Below are 22,036 nucleotides of genomic sequence, written 5' to 3' on the forward strand. Positions count from 1 at the left end.
CAGACAGAAGTTTCCATATCCGTGCTTGGTGACAACACACAGCTCACTGAAAACCCATTACCTCCAAACTTTCGCCTTGCTCTAGATAATCTCAAGATGGAGAGATTTATGAGTGACACAGCAGTAAGTCCATAAAACACATTATTTTGAATAGACTATGGAGATCTGTAGCTTCTGTAGGAAAAGGAAAGTTTGCCTTTTAAACAGTGCTGGAGTAGAAACAGACAAACTTTGGGCTAACTAGAAAACGAGAAACAAATGTCCTTTATTTGGTACCTGCTGCTTGTCTACACAAAGAAGAAACAGCAGTACTGTACATTTGCTTTGAGAAAAATACCATCCCATAACACGAAATGGCTTAGGTCCTCAATTCAAGCATTCTTGTGGCAGTGAATTAACACACAGGGATTCAAGGAGGAATTAATTTGAACAGTAACTCTTTAGTTCACAAGAGGGGTGTGGCAGAGCATCCAGTAATGGTAAGAAATTTGCTGTTTCTGGGACTCTGACAGAATTTTGTCTCTGAACAGACTGGCAGCCATTCTACATCTGCATTTATCAGGAGGTGTATGACGACAGCCTAGGATGGAAAGTCTCTCACTCTTTAAAACAACAACAACAACAAAACCAACAGAGGAATCTATATTTCCTATTTCTTCTTGGTACCTAGAGAGATTTAGGAGAAATTAATTAATGTGCGACCAGTAAGAAGAAACCATTTACTAAGATACTTCTCACTTTAAATAAACAATTGCTTGAATCAGTATTATTTACTACATCAATTACTTAATCAGCTCTCAAGTTATTTTTAAGATTCTGCTGCGAATTACAGTAACTAAGTAATTGGTATTAAGGCAAAAATGTTGAGATCAGATTGTTTTCCAAGGTCTACGTCTTCCTCCTCTTAAACAAAAGTGACAGTCTGGAGGACAGAGTCTTAGAGAAATAATCACGTGACCTAGGAAAAATTGCTATCTGTAAATTACTGTCAAAGAGGAGTGAGAGAAAATACTATGGGAAATCTTATTTCTATATATAGTCAGAAAAATTATAATGTGATATTGGGAAAAGGTTTTTATATATGAAATTTCATATATAAACATTCTTGAAGGGTACTCAGTCCCTTTAGACATGGTGCTGCACTGCTGTAGTTCACTAAAGACAATTCTTGTACTCACTTGAGTTTGAAAAGACAATCAGAATTTTTGAAAGATTCAACCCGTGCACACATTAGGAGGGAAAGAAGCACCTCACTGCTCTTTTCCAGCACAAATGCCAGTCACCATGGCAAAAGGACGTGAGAGGTATAGAGAGGAGTAAAAAGAATTATGTAAGCTATAAGGATTCTGGAACAACACTAAAAAATATATATTGATTGCTGAAGAGATACTTGAAAAGGCTATATTTCTTTTAGCAAAAATTGTGAAGACTGAGGCAGACTCAACTGATACTGTCCAGCCCAATTTCAAAGTATTTGAACTACTCCAGCCTTCGAGTACTCAAGGGGGAAAAAAAAAAAGGAAGCAGCATCTCATTTCTAAACAACTAATTGAAGAGAATCTGCAGGTTCTTTTTCCGCTCATATGTAAGGGATGTTGTGTTGTTTCCAAAGACGATAATGTTGGTTTTGCACTGTTGCAGGTCACCCAAACTGTTGCACCCAGAAAGGAGTTTTCTAGATTAAATCAAAGGCAGTTTTTGGCTTCTGTCATACACAGAAATAATGGTAAGACAGGATTTCAAACCTGCAAATAAGGTTCTGTGAATATTATCCAAAGAGTGAAATTAATTTTTAGGAAAAATCCAGATTGTGTGGAAAAACATAAAACAACAAACTCCTGCTGTTTAGCTGAAGGGGAGCATTTTTAAATGTCATATACTATACCTTCCTATGTAAATTATGGGACTGTTTTTCTCATGTTTTTATCTCTGTAAATTTGGCTAGACAAAACAAGAAAAACGAGAATGTGGACTTTCCACGTGATGGGGTTTATGAAGAAAGAACACCTAGGCTCTTATCCCATCCCAGTGTTATGCTCCACACTCTAATCACAACTTGTGAAATGAGCTAAGCCTTTGTTGTTGACAGCAAACTACAAACCAAATGCTTATTCGTTGCTTTTTTGAATATGAGCATACAATACAACTTTCAACATTGCTTTGAAAAGGGAAAAGGAGAAAGTAATAGTTTTTATAGTTTAGTTTTAATAGTTTGAAAGCCCCAAGAATGCCTGCCAGTCTGGGCAAACTGATGCTCCCTAGAAAATTCAGACAGGTACAGAAAAAAATTCAAATCCTGATGCTGCTGGTGCAGTGATGTTGTTTTTTGTTGTTGCTTTGTTCATGCCATCATCAAACAAAAAGAAAAAGAAAAAAAAATCAAAAGTATTTGGAACCCACCCAATCTGAAGAGATGACTGGTGCGCTGTGCCTTGCAACAGCCAACAGCAGCAGCTGCAAGTTCCTGTCCCTAAATGGGAAAGCCTCTTCTTCCTCACGCTGCTGCATTTATTTTAGACAGTAGATTCCATTTCTTGCTAGGGTTCAAAGCACTTGAAGTCTCTGTCCTGCAAATACCACACCTGTGTTTTGGTCATATATAAAACAGAACTTTGTTTCAGTTTTACTTATCTATATGTTGAAGAGCTTTGTTTCTCACGCCTGTACTTGACTAAGAGGTCAAGATTTATCAAGTGTCCGTCTCCTCTCCTGCTTAAAGTCTCAAGTGATCCATGTAAACAAAACAGAGCTGAAAAGTCTCTCTTCCTCTTCTTAGAGCTGATTTTATCGATAAGCAGGATTTCCTGAAAGTGTGGTGTTTGCTAAATGTAAAACAGGCAGGGGATGAGCTTCCGTGTTAAAAACCCAGTTGTCTAACGGGAGGAGGTCATCGTTGGAGAAGAGCAGATACAAATACCTAGATATCAATACAGAGAAGAAAAATGGTGGGTATTAAAATTGAGCAACAGACACTGGGGCACCGCAGCAGCTGCATGCCCCACCAGTCAGCAGCTGAAGCCATAAACAAGTCATTTGCTTTCAATCTTTTTACAGCACTCATACAACTTTCCCCATTATAAAGATCTGAAGAGTCATTTTTATCACAGTCAAGCCCTGCAATGAAAAATTTGTTACAAAGATAGCATTTTAATTTTTCCAAGTAATTTCTGTTTTTCAAGACTTCTTTCCAAGGCTTACAATATAATACCAAACATCAAGACATCAAGCACAAGGATTTTGGAGGCAGGGGAGCAGAGCAGAAGTGGGCAAAAAATTGGTTTCAATGGAGCAAACCCACTTGGAAATTACTATTCCATTCAAACCATATCAAATATTTAGAAGAAGCACGAAAGAAGCCAGTAAGCCATGCCAGATATTTTGTCATCACCATGTTGGGCACTCATCATCAGCTTCTGGCAGAGGGAAATGCGCCAATATGCTTGCAAAGAGGATACACAAATCAGTGCAAATAAAGCATGTAATGATGTTTGTTACATTTCTGTACATACGTGTAAACATTATCTCTTGTTTCCTTTTCTCTTAATACACAATTCTGAATGTGGTTATGCTATTCTTTGTAAGAGAGTAGTGGTGGCAGGGATCTTTGTAAAGTCTTCCAAACTCAACTGCTGTAATTCCAAAGGCAGTTCCCTTCTTCCAGAAAACCTGATCGTGTACATGCAAGCTAAGCTTAACATCACTAGGATACGGGACCTCTCAGCTTCTGCTTCAGCTTGATTTCCTGCTATTTAGCCAATGTCAGGTCTTGCAGCACAGGACAAGGAAGAGCTGTCACTCTATTAGTGGGCTCTGTCACACCCAGAATGTAGGCACACACTGTTCTATATTCACTATAAATCAGATGCTCGTATTCCCACTGTCTACAGTCAAATGTCACTACTTGTCCTTCAGTACATCCAGTTACTGAGTGACATATCAGTGAACTTTCAGATCTCCTTGTGATTAAAGATCTAGACAGGATTCTGACAATATTTCAAAGGTCAGTCCTGTCACCACAGTCCCATAGGAGCAGTCTTCATTCTCTCTCTGATTTGGCTTTTATAGGTACATGGATGACACAGAATCAGCTCCTCGAGAAGTACTGTGTAGCTAGTAGAACCTGTTTGAAATGCTGCCTCTCTTTGGGAGTATAGCTTTTAGGCTGCAGAAAATTAACTCAAAGGAGTAAATGAAATATAATTAACAAAGATGACAGTAGAGGCAGCAGTGGTTCACTTTCTTTTTGTAACGATAATACAGGGAAACAAAGTATTGTGACTATTGAGAGGAGTCTGGTAGGGATTACTCAGCTGCAGGACACAATGGCCATATCCTTCTCTCAGATGTGTCCTTGGAGTCCTTTCACACAAGTGAAACACATCAACAGTGCCTGAAGTAGGCATCAGCTCTGCCACTGTCAGAATCTATTTCTTCCCTATGCATTTTGAGCTCCCAGAAGCCCAAACACATCTTGAAACAGGTTCTATAATAGCAGAGTATAGCACACACACGTATAAAATATGTCAAGTCACTGCATTCAAAAAATGTCTTTTGCAAAGGTTGCTTCCTAAAAAGGAGATACCTTTCCCCTATTGTGATGCCGGAAATCAAATTGAAGACTTAAAAATGAACACTCCCACAGCATAAGCTTCTTGTACTGGAAAATCTATTTGTATTTTCTTCTGGGAAAATAGGCTGACATTGGACCTGAAAGCTGGGAAAAAAATAAAGACCAAACCACCCTGGAAATGACAACAGATTATTTGTTTAGTCAACATATTCTAGTAGAACTGTATTTTACAGGAATATGCAAGAGTGAAAACAGCTTACTTCAATGTTTCAGCAAGGAAAAAGCTCTGCTGTACGTCGTCATATGTAGGAGATGACGAATAGACATCCTTGACACCAGAGAAACCACCACTAACTCGGCAATACTTGTCGATTGCCTGCAAAAGGGGAGGTTAAAAAAAAAAAAGAAGGCAATTCATTTGTAAAATAAAATTTGAAAACACTGAAATAACAGGATTGATCAATAAAAGAGGAAATTCTTTCCACTCTGAGTAATTTAGTCATGTCAGATGATGTTGTGGATTGGAAAAATAAGCAAATAAATGAGGACTGAACACATACAAAAGTAAAATCCTTCCACGGCTACTAAAGACACTTGGCAAACCACTAGAAGCTAGAAAAAGGTATTTGGGTGAAGAATACTTTCTTTCCTAGGTACTCACTGTTCACTTATATTGATGGGAGGACATGGCCTCAGCAGACCTTTGCTTTGAGCTGGCACAGCTGCTCATAAGGAACATTGTGTAGAGCATTCATCAGAGAGCAGTGAAGGAAACTGCTTGGTTCAGGCTGTCATTACCAACCACTGAACACAGCTACCTGTACTTAAGTAATCTATGACTTGGCCCATTAGTTTGCATGAAGCTTCTCTCCACACAGCACTAGGCCTGGATTTCCTTTGTTTCTTGGCAAGTGCAATTCATGATGTATTTCCTTATTTTAAGTGAAGCATCCTGTAATGGATATAATCCGTCCTGTAATGGATGGAAACATTTCATTTTTTGTTGGGATTTGAGCATGTAAGAAGAAAGTGTCTGGATGAATTCTGTTCTGATCTGGTTACTGTTGCAGTCCAGGACTATACTGAGACTATTATACTTTGAAATACAGGTTGACCAAGTTTTTTTTTACAGCCTGGAGATAAAACTGTATGTCTAACCCAAGAGTGTCAAACTCATGATAATCTCTTTGCATGTTCTTACACATCATGAGTGGTGCTGGCTACTGCCAGAAAAAGAAGGAAAAAATGAATTTCTTGGTTGACTTCTGAAGAAATAATGCATGTGCGGTTTACAGAACTACTTCCTCATTCCTCCTCGCAAGACCTACAAGCCACTAGGCAGGTGTCATACAAATAAACATGGGCTAAAGCACTTCGAGTTTCTATGTAGGAAATAACCTGCATCCTCTTGCAACTATTTCATTTTTTTAATAATAGTGCAGAACACACTCTTGTCTCTGCTCTGGAGTGCGACAAGGTATGGGGAATATTCAGAGTTACAATTCTGCCATCATCAAACTGTGTTCAGATACGAGAACCTTGCCCAGGAGAACCTCACAATGTTCAGTAAATCCAAAGTCCAGGTCTTGCACCTGGGTCAAGGCAACACTCACTACCAATACAAGCTGGAGGATGAAGGGATTGAGTGCAGCCCTGCAGAAAAGGACCTGGGGGTACAGAAGGATGGGGAGCTGGACATGAGCCAACCATGTGCCCTTGCAGACCAGGAAGCCATCTGTATCCTGGGCTACATCAAAGGAAGTGTGGCCAGCAGGGCAAGGGAGGTGATCCTGCCCCTCTACTTTGTGCTGGTGAGACCACGCCTGGAGTACTGTGTCCAGATGTGGAGTCCTCAGTACAGGAGAGATGTGGACCTGTTGGAGTGTGTCCAGAGAGGGGCTATAAAAATGATTCACAGAATGGAACACCTCACCTACAACAACAGGCTGAGAGAGCAGGGGCTGTTCAGCCTAGAAAAGAGAAGGCTCCGAGACTACCTTATAGTGGCCTTTTAATATCTGAAGGGGGAGTTACAGGAAAGAAACTAGACAGACTCTTCATCAGGGTCTGTATGGTGACAGAGCAAAGGGAAATGGTTTCAAGCTTAAAGAGGAAAGATTTAGGTTGCATATGAGGAAAAAGACTTACAGTGAGGATGGTAAGGCACTAGTACAGGTTGCCCAGAAATGTGATCGATGCCCTGTCCTTGGAGATTTTCACAGTGAGGCTGGAACAGGCCCTGGGCAAGCTGATCTAGCTGTGCACATCTCTTTTCATTGCAGGAGAGTTGGGCTAGATGGCCCTCAGAGGTCCCTTCCAACTCTAAGGATTCTATGACTCTGTGTTCAGGCCTTTTATACCACACCCTTTAGCCTGATATTGACACCTGAATAATTATTTCAGGTACCAAAGCGGGGGTTTCTGATCTGTCAGAGAGATAGAATTAGGGTCTCATTTGCCATAAAAATTGGGGTATGTTTTATAATTTCTGATGGTCATGTGCAAATTGCTTGTGCTGTTACCATTCCTCCCCCTTCTAATAATCTCCCCCACGGTGTGAGCAGTCTGCACAATTTTGGCCCCACTTGCACTTCCCAAGGCCATCTAACCATGTGGATTCTAGGTTCTAAATTCTCAGGGGCAAGAATCAGAACACTGCATATTGTTCCAACTTGGGATTTCAATCGTATACCATTTCCCTTAATTTGAATCATAAGCAGGGAGGCCCAAGTTGTTTGTAACACGCAAACAACTGTTTGGCAACTGTCTGGGTCTGCCATCTCTGAGTCTTCCACTCAGGTCTCTCAGCATTTCATGTAGTCTCTTAGTTCACCCTGCAAGGACTGAGAATCAGACTTCAGGGTGGCCTTTAGAATGCCATTATACTGCTATACCAGGCCTCCTCCCACCAGATCACAAGGCAGATGGAACCACCATTCGACGTTATTTTCCTCAGCCCACTTTTGTACTGTTGTTCACTGGTCACTTTGGATGACTTGAGGAGTCCTGTACGCTACCATTCATTTAGTTAATGCCTTGATAGTATAGGCTTGATTTGCTTTTAGCACTGGATAGGCCTGCATTAATCCACTTACTGTGTCAACGTAGTTCAAGGCACATCTGGCCCCTCCAGATCGAGGAAGGGGGCCTATATAGAAGACGTGCAATCTGTACAAGGGATGGTGCCCTTTGGTGAGATGCGCTGTTGTTTCTGGCAAAGGTCTCAGTTGCACCCTGCAGTATGCTTTTCATTCTTGACATGCCTGGACAATATCTAACATTCGAATGGGCAGCCCCCATGCTTTTACTGCTGCCCACACTGTCTTCTGTCCAGTAAGTCACAACTTCTTATATAGCGACGGGGCAACGTTATCTGCTGGCAAACCTTCTAGCCACCTTATCTGAGCTAGCGTGTTGGCTCCATCATTCCCTGGTGACTGCATGGGCATATACTGTTTGTTGCCACATTCCAGATATCAAACCACATGTCTCTGCCCCAGCTTGATTGGACATGGATAGTCTGATCCTGAACGGCTCACTGAGCAATCCAAAGAGTAAGTCCTCAGTAGACCACTCAGCTATCTGCGCAGATGTACAATGCACTGTCACTCAGTTCCTGGGTTATAATCAAGCTATACCTTTCTTCTGCTCCATGCCGAAGCTGAGATCAGAAACCAATTGGGGTGCAGGATAGAATCCTGATGCTGCCACAGACCTCACCCAAACCCTTCCCAGGTTACGTGTACATCTAATTTGGCAGATAAGGTGAGATTAAATATACAAAATGCCTGTGCTTGTTTGACAGCTAATTTGGCTTGCTGGAAAGCACTTTGTTCCATCCATCTTCAATCCCATGATTGGTCTTTCTTAGTCTATACAGAGGCCTCAGGATCTGTGCAAGGCAGGGTATAAAGATCCTCCAATAGCCCAGGATGCCTCAAAATTCTTGTAGTTGTTCTGCTGCACTTGATATTGGAAACACCTGTATTTATCAATAATTTTTCTGTACTGCTCAAATGCTGCACTTTGATCTTAGGAGCTCAGGTTCTCCAAAGTTGGCCAGTACTGAGTTGTCTGTTGAATTATGGCCTTGGAGGCCACCAAAGGATTCAAGATCACCATGAGTGTCCCATAGTGGTGGGAAGGCACTTGCTGTAGAATTAAGTAAGTCTCTCATCCCCACAGTGAATTTGACCAAGAAGGGACTCTCAGAAGTGTCTTCACAGATGGCTTTCCTCATACCTTGCTCCCAGATACAATTCTGGAGCTCTTCCATAGAATTCCATAAACCACTATAAGTGGGTATATCTGGTTTATTATGCCACATCAGTTGACAGGCTGATGTTTCACTCAATTAAGGAATGATTGTCCTCATTGTGTATGACAGTGGCATATAGCCTTTGCCTCAGTGCTGGCTGTGTCATGATAGAAGCCAGTTTGGAAATTTCAGAGCCATTTATCATGACGCTTTTGGCTCCCATATCCCATAGTCTCAGCAGCTAGGCCAGGATACTTTCTCTTGGCCTAGTTCAGATTTTTTAGAATTCTCTTTTCCAATATTGTCAGGGCCATAGGGGTCTGACTGCTTGCGGTCCCCTTCATTTGTGAGAAGTAGGGCCCTGGTAAGGCCCAATCACTGGTTCAGGCCAAAACCTAACGGTTCCCATACACTTGACAAAATGATGCTAATTTTTACTGCACCTTAGAACACACGGTAGTCCTAGAAAACTGGAAGAGTATCAAAGGAATGCTATTATTCAGAGGCATTGGCAGGCTGAGTGGATATATATAGGATGCCAGAACTAAAGTTCCAAACAATTATGGAAACACAAGTAAAAACACTTAAAAGAACAAGAGGACAACTGACACTGCTAAGTATGGTTTTACAGAAACCACCATTCTCAGCAAACTTCAAAGAATGAAATCAAAGTAGTAAGTAGTAAGAAGTAGTAAAGGAAACTGCAAAGGTATAAGAAATGTTTTTAAAGCAACTGACATGGTATCATAACACATGATCTCCAGAGGTCCCCTCTGACCCCTACAATTCTGTTATTTTCCCCTGAAGTGTAAAGCACCTATTAGAATTCTCATGAGGAAAAAAAAAAAAACAAAACCAAAAACATTTGCCATGAGAACTATATAATACAGATTTCAAAGTATGTTCAATGGTCAAAAGGCAACAGAAAAGTGAATAAAGGCTGTGTTACACAAAAGCAGCAAGCTAACTGCTCTGTGTATACCAGATTATTCTCTATTTATAGATGGAGGAAGAAGCACAGCCAGAACTGTGTGTGGCATGGAAGCAGAGAAAGCAGTGAGTAGGTGTGAGGAGTAAACACAAGAACTTATTATCTCTATGCAGGGAAAGAAAGCCCTGGGGAGCAGAAAACTCCCCAAACTCTTCTGTTAGTATGATTGTGAGGGAAAGAAAAACTAATCGTGGGAGGGAGAGGTAGACAAAAACATTTATGAAGAGTTCAAAAACATTCTATAGTTGTATTGGATAAAGAAACTACTGAGGAAGTAAGCAGAAAAAGGTAGTCCATAAGGACAGAGGAAGATACACACATGGGGTGCTTGATTTACACAGCTTAAATGCAGATGCCTTAGGATAAAATAAAATCCTACCCTGCATATAAAGAAATCTGCAGACAGGGGAAGAGGGAGGGTTTTGTTTGAAAGTGTTAGTAGGGACAACAATATGAGAGCAAGATGGAGAAAATGTAACAAATATAAAGACAGATCCTGTCTTGAAAAAAATTGCATTTGTATATTCTACAAAGGTCCTAATCTCATCTTGGATCACAGAGCCAGAGCTTCTGACAAGAGATAGTGTTAGATCAGCAGGCATTTGTTGCATACACACTGGCAAGGGGTATGTTACTAAATCCATTTCTTTGTCATATTAGAAACATTTATAGCTCAGGCAGCAGGGAAGATATGACTTAATGTTGACGCTGATATGACTTGATGTTTTAGAGATAGTGGCAATGTACCTTAGAATAAAAATATAATGTACATGGGACCTCTATGCAGAATAATGTGATGCTAGTTATGATCAAACAAGGCAAAACTTAGCCAAGACTAAGGCACTACCTTAAAATACTAAGATTCTTCTACACAATTATAACTACACTGAGAAAAGCATATGAATGAGCCAAGCTAAATACCACAAACCTGCCTTCTCAACAAATCAGCACTAGCTCTAAGTACTTTTTTCTGGATCTCTTGCCTCTGGAGCTAAACTGGTTCTGACATACAGATTAAAGTTTCTGCAGGCTCTTGAATCCTCTCTTCCCTGGCTCTTTCCTCATGTCATCTGCCAAACTACAGTAAATTAGCATCTCGTTACCTTGAATGTTTATTCTTACGTTTGAAAATGGCTTTGAGATATGTTTCCAAAGACTGCTGCAGCCATAGCAATGAAGTGGTGGAGCTGTAGTAGCCCACTGGTTGCTCAAATCTTGAAGAGAACCAGAAAACTGCTTGGAAAGCAATACAGTTTTGCATGACCCTGGGACAGACTAGCAGGTGAAAGCAGTGAGAAATAAGAGATCAGAAAAGGCTCACTGTTCAGCTCTAGGAAGCATACAAAATGAGAAATCTTTCAGAGATAATTTTTACAATTAGAATATTATAAATAACAAGATATCATTTTCATATGACAATATATGACTAGCCTATAATCAATAACTATCAGACATCTATGTACGAGGGATGAATGAGAGAAGGCCACAAACACAGAGATTCAGATTTTTAGTATAAATCTCTGTGCTTTCGTAGACCAGTGCAGGCAGTTCCAATGAGAAAGACTCAAGAACATTTTCACACTCAGGAATTTGGTTAGGATATTTAATGATCAGATTTAAACCCAGCAAAGCATCCATACAAGGGAGTAAGAATCTCTAAAATGTTTAAGTGCTGTCTTAGGTATTATTGCTTATTCACTTTTCTTTACCGTCTGCTTCTTGTGATGCTGGATTTTTTCACTATAATTGAGTAATTAAAAGTGACTGGCAATCTGATTTCCTTCCACTTAGACAAGTATGAAAAGAAAAAGCCACAATACCAATCCACATGTTTACATGATATCCAGCCTACAGACCATCTGAGTTTTAACAGTAGACCAAGAAGAAACATTAAGAACAGTAGTGTCTTTTAATGTAGACAAGCACTAACACACATTTAACAAAGTTATTTATAATACACTTTCATTTCCCAGGATGAATTACTTCTCTTGAGGGCAGAGGACCACTGACTACAGTAGAAGTCATGACTAGAAACTTGTATTCCAAGCCTGAAGCTCACCAACTGTATAATGCCGAACACGCCTTTCTACTGTTTGTCTGTTTCAGTAGTAGGAAAGAGCAAAAAACAAAAAAACCCAACCTGGAATAACAACACACACTTCCATATGTATGCTAGTTCACTGGGACTTGTGAAAATAAATTATCATTTGGAGTGTTTCAGCTACAAAAGGAAAATAAGTGGAATTAATTGACTGACAGATAATAAATAGTTACCTGTGTTGCCTCCCAGCCCCACTGCCTGTACTTGGGATCATGCGTGAATCTCCACATATACCAGTAGGTCTCAATCACCTCCGGTCTTAGGATATAATACTTCTCATTCTGACGCACTGCTACTGCCTCTACACCACCATCAAATTTGAATGCTTCTGGACCCAGCTTTAATGCTGCAGAGCAAAGAGAAAAAAAAAACAAAGCAAAAAAAAAAAAAAAAAAAAAAAAAAAAAAAAAAGGAAAATTTTTACTCCTGACAAACCATAGGAGGAAGGGTGGATATGAGGCTGCTACATCCCAGGCATGTGAGAGAAGCAGGAACTAGTCCATCTTCAAGCAGTCTCATAAATATTTCCTATTGTTGAGGACTTTTCTTATGAACTTATCCAATTCCTGTGAGAAAACTACCTATCTTTACAGGCATACAGTAATCCTCTTGAAAACTAATGAAACACAAAGAATAGGAACACATTAATATATTCAATTATAGGATAAAATTAAAGTGACTGACATCAATTCTTCAACAGCAAAAGAAACAAAAGGGTCAACGGCTGTTTTACTGCCTTCTGATCCCACCCAGCACAGCTGGAAAAGATCTCACAACAAAAACAGATGTCACCACCCCAAATAAACTCCATCTCATTCAAACTCTTGGTTTAGGGTAGTGCTGTCAAGCCACCAAAGCTCATGTGCTTCCTAGTGGGATCCTCTAGTAAAATGTTTACAGCTAGTCAGTGGAAACTTAGCCACATCTGAAAATAAATCTCGAAGAGATTTCCTGATTTTGCCCTTAAAGGAAGACATAATGGCACAGTGCCAGCATCTGGAGGTCTATTTTCAGCTTGGTTGCTACTAGATCTATTCAATAGTCCCTAGTTCTCCTGCTGGAGAAGAGAGTGAACAACTGATTCGCACCTTACCTTCTCAATCCCCTGATGATTTTGCAAGTCTGTCATTTCATACCTAAAACGTTTCTTTTCCATATGAAAGAATCCTATCTGACTCAGTTGTTCCTTTGATGGAAATTGTTCTGTACCTTTAGTTTTCCTCCCAGGACTGTCTCTGCAACTCTTCCAACCCAACTACAGCGTTTTTGAATTGTGCATACTAGTTTAAAGGCAGCACTAAATGTGCTGGCAAGATTAATATAGCAACACAGTAACGTTCTTTCTTTTGTTCCTTCTCACTTTGTTTTTCCTGATCGATACAGAGAGTTGGTATTTTCATTATATTGTCAGTTAAGAGCTCATCATCTTATATGTGAGATCCGAAATTATTTTTTCATAGGTGCCTCACTTCACATTTAACTACGCTGAATTTAATTAACTCTCTTATTACTCAATAAGTCAACCTTATAAGATCCTGGTGCAATTTTTCAGCTTTCTGTCATCACTGATACCCCCAATAGCCTTTTCTCAGTTGCCATTAGTGTGCACACTGTTAACGCTCTTTTCCTGAACATTTATGTACATGTATATTCTATATATAAGTACACATACACATTAAACTATAAAATAAAATTTACCTTTATACGTATATTATAAGTAGAATTACATATTAAACAGATCACCACTGGTTACCATCTCTCGCAGGAGATGAATAATTTTATCTGCCTCATTTGTCCTATTAATTTGGTTTATTCTGCACCGGAGTTGCCATACTTAAAATAACAGCTAATGCCATACCAAGATTCTAGGGATGGTTCCTCTCAGGAACTTCAAAGATGCACAAAAAGCTTCATCATAAAATAATCTCTCTGTAGTCAATACTTTAAGTACTACCAAGTAATGAATGAGAAAAATCTTACATAAAAAGAGTAGTATATTATACTTAAAATACCACGTGCTATAAAACATCGCATTCTATGAGCTATATATAATATATACATATAAATAAATATATAAATAATATATATAATCTTGCTTACTAATTCAATCTCTACAATACCTGCAAAAGCAAATTATTCAACTTAACTTGTTAGTAGTATTTCTATTCTTTCAGTTTTGATGGACATCTTTTTTCATTATCATTTATGGATTTCACATCACTAGTTGTTTCATGCCACTGCCATGTCACTCAGTGGTGTATATGTTAAGCATTTAAAAAAGAGTTCCCCAGTAACTGTAATGCTTCCAGGCATGCGGTCCACACACAGGCATAAACTCTGGCAAACCTTGCACCACAAGAACACAAAACTTTTAGCCTTGTCAAAGCCCACTGACAGCATTATGACCTCTTCTGCTCAGCCAGTACACTGGCATACAGATCAAAGCACAACTTGCATCTTTGGCTCTCTCAGCCTTCTCTCGAAATTGACAACACACTCAACTACAGAAAAATCTTGAAATCTTCTGCCAAAGGATGGAAGATTTAGGATGACTGCAGCAATAATCTACCAACAGCTTATGGTAAAGAAAAAAAGCAGAGCAGGTATGAAGCTGAGATACGTGTGGATTACACATTCCCAGAGAACGCGGACTCAGGTAGCACTACTCCATGGCTCAGAAACAGATCAGAATCATGCCTGTATACTCTACCTTCACCTTCCAAAGACCATCAGCTTCTTCCAGCCGGTGAATCAGAAAGGCAACTCACGGGGACTACTAGGTTGATCATCATCTTGAATAGAATCTACAGGGACTTTCAAAGATCCCTAGAAAGAGCCTGAGCTTCTCGGGATATCCACCGTCACTTTTCCAGCCTACAACTCAGGAGTCTGAAGTCTTGGAGAACACTGACAGGTGAATCAGTTTATCAGAGTGACTGTGTCCCTGTATAACTCCTATACTGTCCACATGAATGTGAATGCTAAATGTCATTGGGATATAATGCTGATTGAAATACAAGAAAAGTTACAAGGACTTTCCAACTTCTCTGTACTAATCAGCACTGTGGCACAGACAGCATTGTAAGAGATGAAATGGGTAACTTACTGCTGAAAGAATGCAGTCTGGTGAGAAAGGGAATACAAATGATGGAGTAACACCATGAAGGACTAAGGCAAAACTTCTAACAAGCTGTACAGAAGAAGACTGTCAGGTAAACAGATCAGCTTATATTTGAACAATGAGACTTCAAAACAACTTGAGAAAATAGCATGCATAGAATAGCAAATTTTTCCAAAGAGGTAAGTCTGCTAGTCATTTCAGATTTGCTCCTAAAAAGCAGCAAGATGGCAACTTAGTTTAACTGTTCAGAGGTAACTTGAAGGTAATGATTAACTTGTTTTCAATTAATCAGACTCCAGGGTAATAAAAACAAATATTTTCACCTATGTTGGGTGAATATGATGGCCAGGCGCCTTATGGAAACAGTGAGATCTGTACAGAGATCAAACAACTGACTTTTGAACTGGAATTGGTCTACCAATTCTGCTATTCTTTTTGACTGAAATATGAAATAAGGCATTCTTAAATTCAAGTGACATTAGTCCTCTTCTCTGTAGAGGTAGGATGGTCCCCAGCATCACAAATCTGAACTGAGATTACATATGAATGCATAGATCTTTGAAGTCCAAAATGGAGTCACATCCTTCCTCCACGTGTGATGCTGTGGAAAAGCTATGCATCTTCACACTGACTTATGTTGACTAAAGCAGCAGCAACCGCCAAATGTTGGTGTTATGCAGAGAGGCAGAGAGGGTCTCATGGCCTGAAACTGAATTTCTTTGCTTTATCCAGCAGGATTTGCAGGTGCTGTGGACTCTCTAAGGCAGCTTCACAGATCTGAGGTAGGTCTTATTTAGAGGTAGGGAGACTTGGCAGAGTGTCACACCAGCAACAGTCTGTCCCAAAGCTGATGGTGTCCTTGAGCTACGCTTCCTATCAAGTTAATAAGAAGTTCTAAAATCTTCAGCAAGCCTCAGTAATGCACTGTAAGCATCCAAAAATTCTGCATGGGATCACTAAGACACAATCTGAGGGACTGAATACCCAAAACATCAGGAGAAAGCTGTTGTTCCAGTGATGCTAGCTCTAAGGCAAATCAGTCAGTCTATGTCACTGTGCAAAACTGTGATCATGTGGCAACGTTTTCTGGTTACATGGGAAAGTGATCACTGTTGCCAAAACGGAAAGAAAGTCAGTGTTTTTCTCAGTAAAGAGGTAAAAAACAGGATGCCTTATTATCTGCAGGGTGGTCCTCAATCCTCTCCAAATGACTGATGGTAAACCATACACCTTTTCATCATAAGTTTAGGAATGCAAGATGAAGTATTTGAGTTGAGGAATGAGTTAGAGTACACTGGGGAGCATTGCAGACCAGCTGGTGTGTGCGATTCTTGCAACACAAGCTGTTCTTCTACCTGTCACAGGTGGGAGACAATGGTCTTACACGCCTGCAGGGGCAAGAACTCCTAAATACCAAGAAGATCTGTTGCTGAGAAAAAAAAAAAACAAACAACTGGCTAGCAACAGAATGCTTGATATCAAGAGGTAAACCACAGAATGGAGAGGGTTTCAAAATGGCCTTTCTCACCACAAGGGTCTTTAGAAGCCACCAACAGGAACAAATGAATCCAAGGGACCACACGGATGGTCTTAGAAATGTTGAAAGTCTGGGTGATTCTCACATCAGTTGTGATAACTTCAGTTCCAAAGGCAAGTAAATAAGAATAGAGGCAGAAGTAAATTAAGAATAAGAGCTATATTACCTTGTTTTGCTAAAGAAGGATGAAGTCATGACAAATACTTTGTCTCATACAGGGTGACAGAGTTTGCCTGAAGACAGAGAGTAATGTATGAGAGGGGAAAAGCAGATTGAGAGAATACTATTACTGTCTTAAAATATTCTAATAAGTAAAAAGGCTCCAGACACAAATGTCATGGCATAAAATCACCCCAGTGCTAAATAAGCAGGTGTGCTGTCACTGCAAGACAGGACCATTTTACTTATTATTGCAGTGGTAAAATCTGCTCAGACCAAAATTGCTCCAGTGGAATCTATCTGAAATAGTACTACACAGAAATCTTGGCACCTAAATCACTTGTCACGTGTCCTGTTTATTTATGTAAGCAATGGAAAGCATGATTTCAAAGCAGAATTTCAGGAGATGGTATTTCATGATGTGATAATTCTACCATAAAGACAGACTGCAGCAAATACAGAATTCAGTTTGACTGATGCTGTGTGTACTATTGCATTTTCTTTTTTCTAAGCTTGCTTTGGTATAAAAGCTTGCTTATATAAAGAAAAAAATTAAAGATAAAATTTAAGATAAAATTATATAAAAAAATTAAAGCTTTTATACCAAAGCAAGCTTAGAAAAAAGAAAATTCAATAGTACAATTGTGCAATAAGCACAACAAGATACTGACAGTTGGCAATAATGTCCTTCTTTTCCGTAAGTGCTTTTGTTCTTTGAAATTCTGCTTTGATTTTGCTAAGACTGTATCTTGGAACAGCAGTTCTTTTCATACTTGCCCCTTACAGAAACTTAGGCTGCTTCATACTGTAGTAGCGCAACACTAAAATAGAATAAGACTAGGCATGTACTTCTGTTTATTACAAGTAATCCTGGGAAGACAAAGGAAAGGACAGTTCTGGTCTACCCAAAGAAAAAAGCTCTCTGTCCTCAATACACAGCCTCAGTGCCTTGCTGTCTCCTCCAGGACACCAAATGGGGCAAAAGCTCTCCCAAGTCTATACGAAAGAGAAGCTTTTGCCTATGCTGACTCAAAAATAAATCTATCAGCTGAACCAGGACAACTATCCGTCCTCCAGAAGAGAGTCTTTTTCTGTAACCAGCTAGTTCTCACATTACTATGTACAATTATGTCTAAATTCTGCTGTTAAAGCGTTAAGAAGTTGTTGACATTTCACACATAGCAGATCATTATTTTCTCTGAAAAATCAGGGCAGAAAAAAAACACTAACTACTGAGACTGTAGGACTGAACAAAAGAAAACTAGGACACTGCAAATTCACAGCTGTCTGTACAACTTTCAGTCTATTCCTTGCATGTGTTCTTACACAGTCATTAAATATGTAACCAAAATTTTTATCCGTCTTCTGACTTATTTAGGGTACAGAATAAAAATCTGAAGGAAAAAAAAAGAAGGGCTGTACTTGCAACTGTAAATTTAGTATTGCCAATGCTTAAGTGTCTGATTTAAAATTTTTAGTGCAAGTTTTCAAAAAGCAACAGCACCTGCAATGTTATCTCCTATCTTTTTCCCTAAGAGTCCTTGTATTTTTTTTCTATTGTTTTATTTTTTGGTGTTTTTTTTTTTTTTTTTGAAGGCAACATTATAATGATGCTACGTAATCCTTGTGAATAAATACATGAATTCTCATCTTAAAACTGCTATGAGTAGTTCCCATCACTTCTACAAGGATGTTATTTCAGAAGCTCCGACGGCCACACAAAGCCATTTTCAATTTCTAGGCTATATGTACTCACGGCAAGCATATAGATTCTTGCTCTTTATGCAGCTGTGTTACTTTTAGCTTAAAATAGCTGTATTTCTTTTTAGTGTTTATCCACTGATATGACAACAAATCTATTATTTTCTTGGATATTACTTTTCTCACCGAAGCAGGCCAACTTCTTTTCTTACTGTAAGATAAAAGGTCTGTCACACTCATTATTTTTTTGGCCCTTCTCTGCATTCTTTCTGCTTCAGATTCAGATTTGTACAGAATATTCTGGATGACAAATTATACATGTCTTCTAAAGCAGTGCTAATATTCTCTTATCTCTGTTGAAAATTCTTCACCTGATACAGCCTAAGGCTGAGCTGGCATTTTTCAACTCTCAGTTTACAGAAAGAGCTCCTGGTCTTTTTTTCTATTAACTTCTTCCTTCTGACAGCCCAGTCAAGGTCTTCCCATTTATTATTCTAAGACTCCTGTGTTCTAATTGTGTTTTTTGATATTATAGCCATAGTAAGTGTAAATAGCACACTCCAACTTTATGCATTAAGGTCACTATTGAAGACAAAAAAATAAAAAAGAGAACATGATCCAAAAGACTAACTTGAGAAATTTCCAGCCTGACAATGGAGGCTGACACTGCCTTCTCATTAGTCAGGTCTTCGATCATCTCACAATTTGCACAGTAATCTCCATCCTCTCTACTCTAATTGTACTTAGCCAGAATGTATTATTACTAAAATCAGTTGAAATTGCTTTTGCAAATTTCTCACTCTACACAACTGTAAGAATAATACATATGAAATGAAAAACTGCCTTTGAATCTGGGATGACAAGAATTCACACATACTCCTTCATCCCTGCACCCACACTGCATACTGTAGCCAACTGATGCAAAAATAGGGGCAAACATGCAGGAAGATTTCACATTTACTCACCGTGATGGAGATGAGAAGTAGATACAATTGATGTTAAGACAATTATACTGGTATAAAAACAGCTAGAAAAGGAATAAGTCCGTAACAACTCTTAGAAATAATTTCAACAATTTCCATATTCAGCTACTGAAATAACTAGCAATGTATCTTACTTGTTCTGTCATATGACTCATGACAAGTATGTGCAATTTCAGCTCCAAGTTGCAAGTAATGTCCAGCTTTGTCATCTCGGGAACCATCTGCTCCAAGGGCAAACATTCCCCCCGCAAAACAGGTCAAATGACCCATCTTTCTCTCAAGGTGCCCATTCTTCCACTCTCCAATGAAGGTCAGTCCTCCATTCGACTTTCTGATGAGGTGTTTTTCTATGGCCTACAAGAAGATTAAAAGAACTTTCAAACACTGCTTTAAATGCAAGTTTTACATATTAACACTTCTTCAAAGAATAAAATACTGTTTTCAAAACAAAAATATTTTTCTTTTATCAAACATACTTTTGAGCACCACATGAACAAACAGCTGTAAGAATATAAACTAAGTGAATACAAAAAATACCCTACTTACTAAATTACATTTATGAGACCTGTCACAGGAAAGTCACAACACAAATGGCATTACAATTTTGTTTGAGAATTAAGCACATTTTATGGTTCACTTGACTGCTTGTCTACTTGTTAACTATGAGAAGTAAATATCTGCTCTACTGTACAGTTTGTGTGTATTCACACACATTTGCTGGATACTTTCAGTCTGCAATGTATGTAAATGCAGCACCCGTGCTCTTAGTCAGCCTTTAATAGAAAGTGAGAAGAATGCTCCATCTTCCTTTTAGTCTCTCCACAGCAGCTTTTTGATTGCACATGGTGAAAGAATGGGTGAGGGCTTGTGCAACTGTTCACAAACAAGCACTATAGTAGTAGGTGAAGTAACAACTGCTTGTTCTTTGCACTTTTGTACCTGTGTATATTCTTGCCTGTCATTTATAAATGGCACTCTTTGGACACTGTTTGGACAAGAGCTGATGTAACTTGCCAAAGATTGCAAATTCCATAGAAAGTTTGGTAACTACATGGAAAAACGTATTTACTTAAGCCTCTTTCAAAGAGAGTGATAATCTCCATCACCTACTGCAGTACTCACTCTCTTTAACATTATATAGTTTTTCTTGTTCTGTAACTAGAATGTTGTTACAGTTTGAGTCTATCACAAATATGATATTTCTTTATAAATACTTACATATAAACAAGTAATTTCTTCATAAATGCTCATTTATAAATGCTTCTTTATCACAGAGACATTCTTTCTACCTTTTTTCTCAAAATCTCTTTTGTAGCAATCTGATAGGCTCACAACTTCCTCCAAAGTGCATGGAAGCTCGGATCAGAACACTCTAACACTTATTAGAGTCGAAGGATTAAAGCGTCATAAAAAAGGCACTTATTACTCTCCTTCTCGTCCCCAAGATCTATTATATAATTGAATAATTACTCCTCTCAGCTGCTTTTCTAATGCCTACAATATATTACAGCCCAAAGGTGCTGAGATGTACTGAGACCACACAGAAAGAGGATGTTGCATTTAATAACTACAGGGATTATCTTGGACATGGAGGTCATGTCTGCTGCACACAGTGGTATCAGTGGTATCTACACAGTATCTATGCTTGCTGTTACCATGAAGATTCAGGTAACAAATACATGGATTAATCAGTTAACATCTTATAATTCAGATTTAGAAGTAAACAGTGAAATAGCTGTGACAACAGATATTCCAAGTTAACTTTTATTTATTTATTTTAATGTTGCTCAAGTACTACTATAGGGCTGCTAAAGCAGCTTTATTGAACTCAGAACTATTTGGACTATCCAGGTACTGAAATAATGTTTGACAGTCTTCCAATGTTTTCTTCAACAATTTCCCAATGGCTTTTTAAAGCAAACAAACAACAACCACCACTCAAAAAACGCCAAAAAGAATTCTTGAAGTTATTATCATAAAGAACAGAATTCCTATGTTAGGAGCCTCATTCAGGGAAGACAATAATATAAATAGTAATTGGAAACAGTTGTACATGTATATATATATTTTTTTCTGAGTAGGTTCTTGTCTTGAGATTCTGCAATGCTGGCAGCAACTTTTCTGAATCATTATAATGATGGGAATCTACACCTCAGCTATGCAGCCAATGCAGATCTTGTAGTCCCTGTATGTCCAAAGTGCATGCACTAGACAAAAGCCAGTGTAGTGGATTACAGGGAGATGACAGTATAATAATACAGCAAGGCTCTACTTCTTACTTGGTCCCTATCATTTGGATGGTAAAATTCCTCTACTATCCTCTGCTGAGTCCATGTATTCTGAAAGTAATGAAAGAGAAATGCTGATCTGCAGTCCTCTTGGGTTCACTTCTTCACTAATACTACTGACAGATCTGAATTTTGTGCTCGTGGCAGGATCCAGTGAAAAGAATGCAGAAATAACTGACTGAGGAGGAACTGATGGCTGTAAAGTGGTTGTGTAACAATCATGCAAATTGGTATCAAGGGCTGCTACACTACTGTGGCTTCTACTACCAGGATGCCTGGTGCAGTTCACTGTTAAAGCCTCACCTGTCCTGACAGTACTGACATAGG

At 38.9% G+C, this 22,036-nt stretch overlaps 1 protein-coding gene across 3 annotated transcripts in view; it reads right to left on the bottom strand.

Annotated features, from left to right (window-relative positions):
- Positions 1-237: 237 nt before the first annotated feature.
- The window catches only part of MAN1A2 (mannosidase alpha class 1A member 2), a 136,763-nt gene continuing 114,964 nt past the window's right edge, over positions 238-22,036 (bottom strand). For all 3 annotated transcript variants that reach the window (XM_416490.8, XM_040648426.2, XM_046902796.1), the window contains 4 exons: positions 19,556-19,775; positions 12,094-12,266; positions 4,831-4,946; positions 238-2,917 (listed from right to left, as the gene is read on the bottom strand). In XM_416490.8, coding sequence (XP_416490.3) covers positions 2,785-2,917; positions 4,831-4,946; positions 12,094-12,266; positions 19,556-19,775 — 642 coding nt within the window. In that variant the 3' untranslated portion in view covers positions 238-2,784. The remainder of the gene's footprint in view (positions 2,918-4,830; positions 4,947-12,093; positions 12,267-19,555; positions 19,776-22,036) is intronic.

Source organism: Gallus gallus, chromosome 1 (assembly GCF_016699485.2).
Source record: "Gallus gallus isolate bGalGal1 chromosome 1, bGalGal1.mat.broiler.GRCg7b, whole genome shotgun sequence".
Lineage (NCBI taxonomy): Eukaryota > Metazoa > Chordata > Aves > Galliformes > Phasianidae > Gallus > Gallus gallus.